We start from the raw sequence: 10,336 nt of genomic DNA, 5'->3' as shown, positions 1-10,336 counted from the left end.
AAAAAACAAGTCACTATTATCTAATACACAGGCGGTGGCGGCAGCGGTGGCGGGAGAAGAACCAGTAAGAGGGAGAAGAAAAAAAGGGGGCAGAGGTGTGCACAGGGTCCTTTCAGCCGCGCCCACCGAAGAGGAGGCCGAGGATGGCGAAGATAACCAGAGCACAGACAATCATCAGCCCAATGGAGGCAAGCGGCAACACACGCAGATCCTTTTGCTCGGCAGTCAACATGTCGAATTCCTCCCGACTAGGCGATGCAACAACTGGCTGGGCGGCCGCGGCCTTCGAGGGGGTATGTGGGGCGGGAATTACCTCCGGCTCGGCAGTCGTGCAGCCGCTGGACATTTCAGGCTCAGGCTCAGGCTCGGGCTCAGGCTCAGGCTCAGGAGGAATTTCAACCACAGGTTCTTCGGGAGTCGATTGTTCAGGCACAACCTCGAGGGGCTCCTCGGGCGGCTCCTCGGGCGCGGCCTCGGGGGTGATCCCCGGCTCCTCATACATGGCCGGCGACTCCTCATGCACAACCTCCGGCTCGTCAGCCTCGCAGTCGGTCGACGTGTCGGGCTCCGGGACGGGGACCTCCCCCGGGGCATCAGTCTCGCATGCGGCGGCCTCCTCCTCCTCCTCCGAAGACGGAATCATATCGGACTCCCCGGCTGGGGGATCGGCAGACTGGTTGACCTCGTGAGTGGCCTCTCTCGGCGTCCCGTAGGCCGCCTGGCTGGCGGCTTCCTCCTCCTCCGAGGGATGCGGGTCGGTCGACCGACCAGCCTCCTGGGCCACCCTGGCATCATAGTCTCCCCGGGGAAGGGGCTCGAAGTAGGGCCGCAGGCGCTGAACAATGTCCTGCACCAGATCGGCGAAGGTGAAGTTGGTCTTCGGTGAGGGGATCCACACGGCCAGCTCACGCGACGCTCCATCCAGCAAGTGGTTGATGTCCGCCGGTGAGGGGAGTGCCAGAAGTTGCGGCATCGGTAGCGACAGGCGCGGCACCGAGAAGGGCAGCGGCGCAAAGAGCAGCGTGACAAAGAGCGTCAACGGCGCAAAGATGCGCGACTGGGCGACTATCCGCAGGAGGTCCATCTTGGCTGCGTATGCGGGCGATAGTGGGGAGTATGTGTGGGGAGACGCGAATGGGCGGAGAAGGTGCAGAGGGGCGAAGAAACAGGGGAGCCGGGGCGAGAGAGGGAGAGAGAGAGAGAGAGAGAGAGAGGGGCACAGGCGCATACGCAGAGTGTACTTCACAGGTGAGCTCGATCTGGCACCAGCCTTTTGACCATGCGAAGGGCGAGCGCGACGGGCGAGCGCCACAGGGGTCTCCTCCGCCCACTTCTGGGGCGCGGGGATTTTCTAACGGCGACTCGCGTGCTCGCCGATCAGACAGAATCGGTCATGGTTGCTATCCCCCCCCCCCCCCCCCCCCCTGGACCGGGCACTGGGGTCTAGGGGGGCGCGCGTGCGGAAGCCCCGTACGTTGGGACCTAATCGATCAAGGACGCTGATGTGCGTGGGTGGGTCCTTTCTCGAGGCGGACTGATTGCCGGTGGCCGGTGGGACGGGGGGCATAGCGCACCAGTCGCCCTGTCTATTTTTCGCTGCTCCTCCGCCCCTCCCTCTCTCTGACTTTCCGTCTCTCGCTCTCTCCCCCTCCTCGTCTCGCTGTCTTTCCCTACTCCCGCGTCCCTCTCCGCCTGGCCATCGAAGCACATCTTCTCCGCCGAGCAGCCTCACCCCCTTTCGCCTCCCTCGCCCAAAGGGGAGGTCTCGTCTCCAGTCGATCATGGCCCAGATCGTCCCACTTGGCACTCGACTCGGCTCGGTGGAGTCCGCCGGCGCCGTTCCCCTCTCGGCCCTCTATGCCAAACAGACAGCCGTAGATGACCGGTCTGGGCAGGCTGGCGGTCGTCGCGCCGGTGCTCACCATGGGTCCTGGTTTGAAGGGCGTGGCGGGGACCTGGAGAGTGCGGCCGCACGGCGTCGACGCCGGCCAGTGCGCACCCGGGCCAGCTCCGGGGACCACTATCACGGAGACCGCGAGGAGGACGAGGAGGATGAAGAGGAGGACGGCTTCGAGGAGGATAGCTTTAGACCGCGCTCTTTTGTGTCGTCCGCCTCGCGGCCAGCGGCCACGGGCGCCCGCTCGGAGGATGCCGACGCGCGAGCCTTCTTTGGCATGCTGGACGACCGGGACATCTTGGATTTCGGGCGGATCTCCATTCGGCCGGAGTTTCGTCCGGTGGCCTCGGGCGACCCGGGGCGCGCAGCCACCGAAGCAGCGGCTTCCCTTGAGGGTGGTGATCTGTTCGCCACGCCCACCGACCCGAACGCCTTCCGCGTGGGTGCGTTCTCCCCACTTCCCGCTCTCCGAGCCCCGGTATCACGGTAGTCTCTTTGTTTGGTACTAAGGCTCTTGGCATTCCCCCCCCCCCCCCGCCCCCATGGCATTGCCCCCTCCCCCGCCCTTCCTACCCTCAAGCCCCCCACTTGGCCACCGTCTTTGGGATAAAGGTGCCTGCCTCTATCGGAGAGCACATTCGCGCCGTTCCATTCGGATTGCACCTATCTGGATCTCTGGCCCGCGGCCCGGGGCCCAGTCAGGAAATGCCTGACCTGGATGAGGATCCGGTGGAGATGCTCACCGGGCGAGAGCTGGCCACGACCGCCAAAAAAACACAAGCCCTTGTTCGACACCAGCTGCCCACCGCCCAGAGCATGTCCCTGTCCGGGGACTTTGATGACATGGAGTACATTGATTCGGATGAGGAATTTTCCCTCGCCGAAGCCCGGGGCTCTGGGCCTGGTGGACGGGGTGGGTCCTCGTCAAGGCCCGGTGGCGGCGGCGGCGGCGGCGGGCTGGCCGACGCGCTTGAGCGCATGGCCTCCAAGTACCAAGACTCTCGTCGCGCAGTGCAAAACACTGATCAAGTCTTGTCGGCTATCGCCGCCAGTGGGAATACCTCCGACGGGGGTATCCTTCCGGAGTATGCCGGCCTCGAGCGTGAGGACATGGCACGAAATGCCTTTTTGTTGCTTCTGGCCCCGGCCTTTCACACCAAGTGGACTGGTGTCCTCGTGGCCTTCCTTCACATGTGCGTCAGAACTCGCTGGCCCTTCTGGATGGCAGGGAGAGGAGGGAGGGGGGGGGGACGGGAAGATCGGGCGAAGGACTGCGAGGCGGGTTGCGGAGGGATGGGGGGGGGGGGGATCCGATCCGGTCTTGCACTGCGGTCTAACTTCTTTCCTTCTTCCCTTTTGACATGTTTCACAATAGGCCCTCTCTTCAGCTGAGCCTGGAGCAGCAGCAGCAGCAGCAGCAGCAGACTATCGGCATCACATTCGCCCCCCATGCCTCTCGTGCTCTGATGGAGAAGGGCGCCGAATTGGACCCGGACGCTGCCTCAAGTCAACAGCAGCAGCAGCAGCAGCAACAACAACAACAACAACAACAATATGAACAGCAGCAGGGCGTCGATTTGGATGGACTACTCCGCCCGGCGCCTGGTGGCGATGCCTCCGTCCAACCTCCTGGGCGGGATTTCGATTATGCCGGCAAGGATGCCTGGCGACTACTGTGGAGTGGCCCGCAGCTGGAGGAAATCTTCGTCTCAGCGCGCGACCTACCAGATGATGTGGCCCGGCGCTCTGCGACCGAGGGGGGTGACATCTCAGTCGCTGCTGGCTCTGGACCTCTACGCGCGCGCGATCTCAATGACCGCGGTCGGCCGGCCGGCGGGCGGACAGTGATCCCCTGGAAGCCCGAGCCTCTGCTCTGCCAGCGCTTTGGTCTGAAGCCCCCAGTGGCGACGGAGGCGGCGAAGGCAGCCGCAGCAACAGCAAATGGCCAAGCAGGACCGGTGGCGACTCCTGGCTCTCGGCCGGTTGCCAATCCCCTCCTTCAGAAGAAGGCCCCCGTGCTATTGGGCCCCCTACCAGCGGCTCCGGCCGGGCCGTCGGTGCTGGCACTACCGGACGGCTTCTGCCCGCCGACCCCAATGCTCTTGCGCCCGACACCTGCTCCAGCTGGTCCGGCCGCGGTCGATGTCCCTGTGCCTGCCACCCTTGCACCCTCCACATCGGCGCCCATCATGCCCGTGGCGCGCGCCGACACACCACCCTCTTCGGTGACCGAGGCGCAGGAGCCCGCTCCCCCTTCCCCCTCGGCTGCGGGTGATGGCACTCCCCCTCCGACGGACCCTGCAGTGGGTGTCCCGGTCGCTGCCCCGTTGGAGCGGCCATCGGTTGATGTGGGCGCGGCGGAGTCCGCCTTTCTGGACCTTTTCAACGAGGTTTTTGGTGCCGAGAGTGAGATCTCTGCTTCGGACCTTTCGGACTCCGACACCGAGACTAGTGCCTCCATCGAGCCGGCTTTGCCTTTGCAGCCGGCCACCACCGCGCAGCAACCATCCACCCATGAACCTCCCGCACCACGAAGTGTCCCAAATGCCCAGCAGCCAGAACCGGAGCCTTCGAAGGTCATCATGACTGCACCGGCTCCGTCAGACGGGCCCACTGCTCCGGCAGCCGGCCCCGCCAGCATGACTGATGACCTGCTACATCTGCCACCCCTGCCGACGGTGGCTCCCGGTGAATTGGACCTCCCCTTGGTTGCCCTGGCCGGTGAGGGCAACCTGATGGAGCTGTTCGTGGAACGTCCGCCGGCTCGCAGCCGGGGCCGACATCGTCGCTCTGGCAGCTCCGAGCCCGACCGTCGGGAGAGACGCCGCCATCGGCGACGGGGCTCCCTCTCCCCGGGGCCTGAGAGCCAGGTCGATTCGCGGAAGCGCCGACGCCGGCGTCGTCGCTCCTCCGGCTCGAGATCTCCCTCACCCGGCGCCTCTCGATCCTCCAAATGATTTCCACACCTCGATTGCCAGTCTCTCTTTCCCTTCCCCCTCCCTCTTCACCCTTCATGCCTTGCCCCCATTCACTTCGCCCTTCAATAGACCCCCGCCGAAAGCGCGCATCCACCCGTCGGACACGACCCGGCCCCTGCCTTATGTTGGGACATCGCCACAAATAAATGGACATCAAGCCATGTCGCGATGTGCGGTGTCTGCTTTGTGGTGCCTGTGCGTACGTGCCAGAGTGGGAGTGGCTGTGCTCATGTGAATGTATTGCCCCTTCTATGGTTGCGAGATTGCCTTCCTCGACCTCGGAGAGCGAAGCACACATGTGGCGCCCCGACAGCCAGGCCGGGCCCGAGCCGCGGGGTTTCAGGTCCCAAGGTGGCCAGGACTGACCCCCTCCACCAGCTCCGACTCATCAAGGAACACCCACCGGTTCTCGGCCAAGCCGGAGGCCACATCTTCCAGGAGGATGGCCCGGCGGGACTTGACGAACATCGTGCGATCGATGACCATCTGCCGCAAGCGGCGCATGTATCCGACGTCGGAGAAATCCTCCTCGAAGGAGGCCGACCCGGAGTTCAGCAGATGGCTGTACTGGCTGAACCGGCCATCGGCATCTAGGACGTCGCTGCTGGCGCTGGACTTCATGGCCCGAACGGCGGCGGCGGCGGTGACAGTGGTGGTGCCGGCTGCCATGCCGGCTGCGTTGGCAACCGGAATGACGGCGCCCATGCTGGAGAGGCCATCAGCGACCGCGGCCAATCCCACATTCAGCACGTCCCCCCCGGTGCTGATGTTGACACCGCTGCCGCTGCCGCTGTTGGCAACACCGCCGGCGAGGCCATTCCCCGGGAGGGAAATCGTCTCGGAGGAGGCTGACGCCGAGTGAGGGCCACTCGAGGCGCCGAGGCCGGCATCGGTGACGCTCCGGAAGGACGTCAGCGAGGCCAGGGATGAAGCCACCGAAGTGGAAGTCGTCGGTCCGCTCGAGGAGCTTGCTGGTGAGTAGGCCGCTCCCCCGGGGGTCAAGGAGTTGCTCAGGGTTTGGGCACTCTTTTTTTGGAGGTCCCGTTGAAGGTCGCTCTTGTAGGCAGCCATCAGCTGGGAAGGGGAGACGCTCGAAGCATCGGCACGGCTCGTGGGATTTGCGGGGCCGGTGCCCCAGCCGGAGTCACTGCTGTCCGATCCGCCAAGGGTACCGTCGCAAGGATCACCGGAATCCGTCTGGCCAGGCACCGGCCCTCCGCCCAAACCGTGGGGCATATGGTGACCCGAGCCGACGGCCAGCAGCCGCGGGGAAGGCTGGGCACGCATCTCCAACACCCTGCTGCTTGTGGAATTGGTGCGGGCATGGCGATTACTGGATGGACCCTCGACCGGGTGATCTTGCTCCGGGGCAGCCGCCTTCCCGGGATGGCTTGTCCCAGATGGGAGGTCGCTATCGCGTGCACTGGGCTTTTGGACGCCGGCTGCATGGCCGGCTGGCGGGTTGGCTTCCTCGGCGGTCGGCATTAGAGTGTCGCTGTTGCCCGTCTTCAGGCCAGGGGACATGGCTGAAGGGGTCGCGCTCTCCAAGCCGCCATTGGCCTTGGTCTCCTTGTCGGAGGTGGGGGCCCCAGGTCGGGGATTGCCACGGGGAAGTGACCCGCCGCCGCTGGCATTGCCACCACCGCTCAATACACCGCTGGTGCTGTTGCTGCCGCTGCTGCTGCTGCTGCTACTGCCGCCGCCACCGCTGCCGACCCCAACGGGCATCTCATAGGCCGTGGCGTCGCGGTATTCCAGCAGCCGGCTGAGGGACTCAACGGCATACTCCAAGTCGCGCTGGTTCGACTCAAAGATCAACGTATAGTTGCTCTGTGGGTCGAGATAGTGCGCGAAGGCATACGACCAGGCCAGGGTGTCGCGACAGCTGAGCAGCATGTGCGCGGCGTCCAGCAGGAATTGCACCTCGATCCATGTGTAATCTGCACGAGCCTGCAGCCGGGCCATGCGTGTGTGCACATAGCTGAAAGCGGTCTTGCGTTCCATGCGCGCGCTATTTCGATGGTTGCTGTACCGGGTGAAGTAATGGACGTATCTGTCCAGCGCCACACGCGAGCGGGATTGGCTGTTTTTGTTCCCGGCATCCAAGCCATTGTACCGATTGCAGGCGTATGCGTGCGAATGCAAGGACCAGGGCATGAAGCATACCCAACAGAAGTCGTGGTGGCAGGACTGCAATCGCGTCGGCCGAGGGGGCCGAAGGGCGGGCACAAGGGGGGCGCGGGAAGGGCGAGATTGTCAGCGAGCAAACACATCGGCTGGTGCATCGAGGAGGGAGCCGGAGGCGGGCGGGGGGCGTCTCGGCGAGCGGGTGTACCTTGCAGCTGATGTGATTACAGCCGCCAAACTTTTCGATGGAGGCATGACACTTGGGACATTCGCGCGTGTTGGTGGCAATCCACAAAGCACTGCCGGAGTCCTCTTGGTATTGGTCCTTCCACTTTTGGGCCAGTATGCAGGGGGTCGGTCGGTGGTCACCCTCAATGGAGCAGCTGGATCTCGCAGCGAGGCACGCGGGTCAGATCCATGGCGGGCCCCTTGGCACATGGCTCCATCATGCGCGGACAGCCCGAGAGGGGGCGAGCAAAAGCGACTCGACGCACTAGAAGCACATGGACTTGTGGCAGCGATTGCAGGCGACGATCGGCACGCTGCTGTCCATCTCCAAGTTGTTGCTGGCCAATGACCAACGAAAAACCTGGGTACAATCGGGCGTGGGGCAGGGCCGAATGGTCCGCCTGTTGGCGATCAAGTACGTCCGGACCATGTTGTGCACGTAGCTGGGAGACGAGCTCGGCCTCGGTCAGAATGAGGCGCATCTTAGGGCAGCAGGCTGCAATGCGGCGCATTCAAAGCCATCGGTCGACATCCGAGGCACGCACTTTTCCCAATCCTCGGCGTCGCAGATCAGGCGAATGGTCGAGGCTGACATCTTATGCGAGCAGGCCATGCACGAGATGACCGCCAGGCCGGAGGAAATATGGCCTTCGGCGAGAGAAGGATAAGCCCAGGCGTGGACATGGCACACAAAACCGCGAGGTCCATTAGACGGGCAGCTGGCTGGCACGGGGGGGGGGGAGAGAGAGGGGGGGAGGAGCAAGGCGAACAAGCGCGAAAGAGGGGCGCCGAGCCCCGCCGAGAAGGCCGCCACGCACCACGGAGATACGCCTTCCAGCAGTTGTTCAGGCAATATGTATGCTGGCAGGGCATCATTTTAAGAAAGGGGCCCGAGGGGTAGTCCGCACAAATGTCACACAGCTGCTCGTTGGGATTACTTGGCGAGTTGAAATACTCGATCTCAGGCAGCGTGTCGGCGGTGTCGAGATTCAGCTGAATAGGGGCGTGAAGAGAAGGCGAGCGTGAGTGTGGCGACCGGGGAGAAGGAGCACGAGCCCCGGCAGACGGCCCAGTGTCCTGCCCATACGCAGGATCACCATGGGGGTCGTCAAGCTCGCACCTGCTTCACCAGCGACTCCGAGGAGTCGAAGTACTTTTCCAGAATCTTGTCCCTCTGCCAGGTGGCATTGGGAGTGCAGAGCAGCAGCAACAGAGCGATGTCCTCGTCGATGGCCAGCGTGGAAGAGAGAGCCAGGGTGTCGGCACGCACCATCTCGGCCAGATTAGACGGCGAGAGGCACTTGAAGTCCACGGTGACCACGCGCGGCGGCGCACCGGGCGGCGGGGCCGGTGACGTCGTGCTGGGCGGGCGGGAATAACCCTTGGAAGTTGGCTTGTGTCTGGGATAGAATTTACGCTCGGCCGGGGCATCTGTCCCACCTGCTGACCCCAGGCCGGGATAACCTGCGAGGGTATCGCCGCGACTCTGCAGGTCATAAAGGTCGGTGCATGAATCGCCGTCTGGCTCCGATAAGAATTTTGCCGTGGGAGGGTGTCAGCATGTAATGGCGAGCAAGGGGAAGGATGTGCATCCAAGGAGAGCAAGGGAGGCGCGTGGCGGGGCGGGACCCCGGCCGAGGAAGTAACTCTCGGCGGGCCAGGCGCTTGCCATGAAAAAGATCGAAAGGGTACCAGGTCTCACCTATCGGGTCAAGTGGCGTCTCTTCTTGGGCATATTCATCAGTCGCCAGCGGCTCCTGGTAGAGGTGGGAATACTCGTCGTCGAAGCTGAGGACGTCGAAAGAGTCCTCCATGGCTCGCTCCCCGCAGGTGGGCCACTGGCGGCCAGAGAGGTAGCAAAACGAGAAACCGGAGAGGGGGCAACAGCGAAAGTCGAGGGTGGGCTCTTTCGGTGGAGGGGGATATTCCTTTTCGCAGGTCTTGAAGTCCGCTCTTACTTTTGAAAAAAAAAAAAGGCGGCACGAGATCGGCCACAGCGAGGAGGGAGGAAGGGCAGAGGTAGACGGGACGGAGGGAGGTGGTTACAAGAGACTAGAGGCAATTGTGGGCTTTCAAAAATAAAAGCCGCGATCTGACACCCGCACTTACCCCACAACCCCCCGAGCAAGGGCCCTTGTGCTCGGCCCGGCGTCACCCGCCACCGCGAGCCCACCCACGCCCCTCGGCCCCTGAAGCTAGATCCCATGTCCTTGCCCCCCTACCCATTGGTACTTGTAGCGTGCTGCTTGCCGGACCTGGAAAGGTTGCAGCCTCTGGGGGCCCGAAAAGCGATGCGCCCCGGCGTCGCCGAGGTGCGCACGGCGTGTGCACACGCCAGGAGACTCGGCAGATTGTCGCAGACTGGGGCCAGTACCAGGGCAGGCGCGTTTAAACAAACAGCCAGGTCAAGGGAAGTGCATTCCCTTGGGGTGGCATGCGTCACAGTTTTCCGACCTCTGGCGACGAGGGCGGGTGTCGTTGTTGGCATGGATACCCCCCGTCCCCTCGCAGAGGTGGTGGATGTCTGTAACTGCCGTCCCCCTCCCACCACCACCACCACCGCCACCCCCCTCCGCCTCACGTGTCTAATTGGAGGACACTCGTTCGGACGTGGCGCCAGGCCTTGCCGCTCTATCATGCCCCTATACACCATCGCCCCCCTTCATGTGGTGTACACCCAAGACTTTGGGGGCACAGGATCGGGAGAGAGGAAACGGGGGTATCCCTGGCTGTGGTATGCCGGGGAGCCTCGCCAGTGAGCGTCGGACGAGAATACCACCGAGATGACAATGTCGCTCCATGACCATATCACCAGCTCGTGGAAGGGTGGAAGATGGGCAGGGACAGTCGGATCGCACGGAAGGGGGTGAGGTACTTCGACCGTGCCGTGTGACTGGTCGTCCTCCCAGCAAGCAGCCCCCACAGGGCCCTCGCGCTCGAGCCGCCGGGCATAAGCGCAGGTGGATGGGACCGGCCCGCCGGAGCTCACCACATGGGCGCAGTGGCAGGACGAATTCGCACATCGCACGACCCCTGATCATGAGCTTGGGCCTTCAGCCAAGGTGCCACAAAATGGTTAGATGTGGCACGGGCCGTGGGGGGGGGG

At 63.8% G+C, this 10,336-nt stretch overlaps 3 protein-coding genes across 3 annotated transcripts; 1 reads left to right on the top strand and 2 right to left on the bottom strand.

Annotated features, from left to right (window-relative positions):
- Positions 1-112: 112 nt before the first annotated feature.
- On the bottom strand, positions 113-1,084 carry H696_00251 (hypothetical protein; the record flags this gene model as incomplete). Its single annotated transcript, XM_009494097.1, has 1 exon — positions 113-1,084. One exon carries the CDS (start codon positions 1,082-1,084, stop codon positions 113-115), a length of 972 nt encoding a protein of 323 aa, XP_009492372.1.
- Positions 1,085-1,576: 492 nt separating this feature from the next.
- H696_00250 (hypothetical protein) lies at positions 1,577-7,061 on the top strand. The gene is made up of 4 exons (XM_009494096.1): positions 1,577-2,340; positions 2,478-3,090; positions 3,273-5,070; positions 5,254-7,061. Exons 1-3 carry the CDS (start codon positions 1,782-1,784, stop codon positions 4,852-4,854), a joined length of 2,754 nt encoding a protein of 917 aa, XP_009492371.1. The 5' UTR covers positions 1,577-1,781; the 3' UTR covers positions 4,855-5,070; positions 5,254-7,061.
- H696_00249 (hypothetical protein) lies at positions 5,215-9,044 on the bottom strand (the record flags this gene model as incomplete). The annotated part of the gene is made up of 7 exons (XM_009494095.1): positions 5,215-7,065; positions 7,211-7,385; positions 7,497-7,673; positions 7,776-7,878; positions 8,049-8,223; positions 8,351-8,751; positions 8,933-9,044. 7 exons carry the CDS (start codon positions 9,042-9,044, stop codon positions 5,215-5,217), a joined length of 2,994 nt encoding a protein of 997 aa, XP_009492370.1.
- Positions 9,045-10,336: the final 1,292 nt, after the last annotated feature.

The sequence above is a fragment of the Fonticula alba genome (assembly GCF_000388065.1).
Source record: "Fonticula alba strain ATCC 38817 unplaced genomic scaffold supercont2.1, whole genome shotgun sequence".
Taxonomy (NCBI): domain Eukaryota; order Rotosphaerida; family Fonticulaceae; genus Fonticula; species Fonticula alba.
This window is presented reverse-complemented; position numbering and strand designations above follow the sequence as displayed.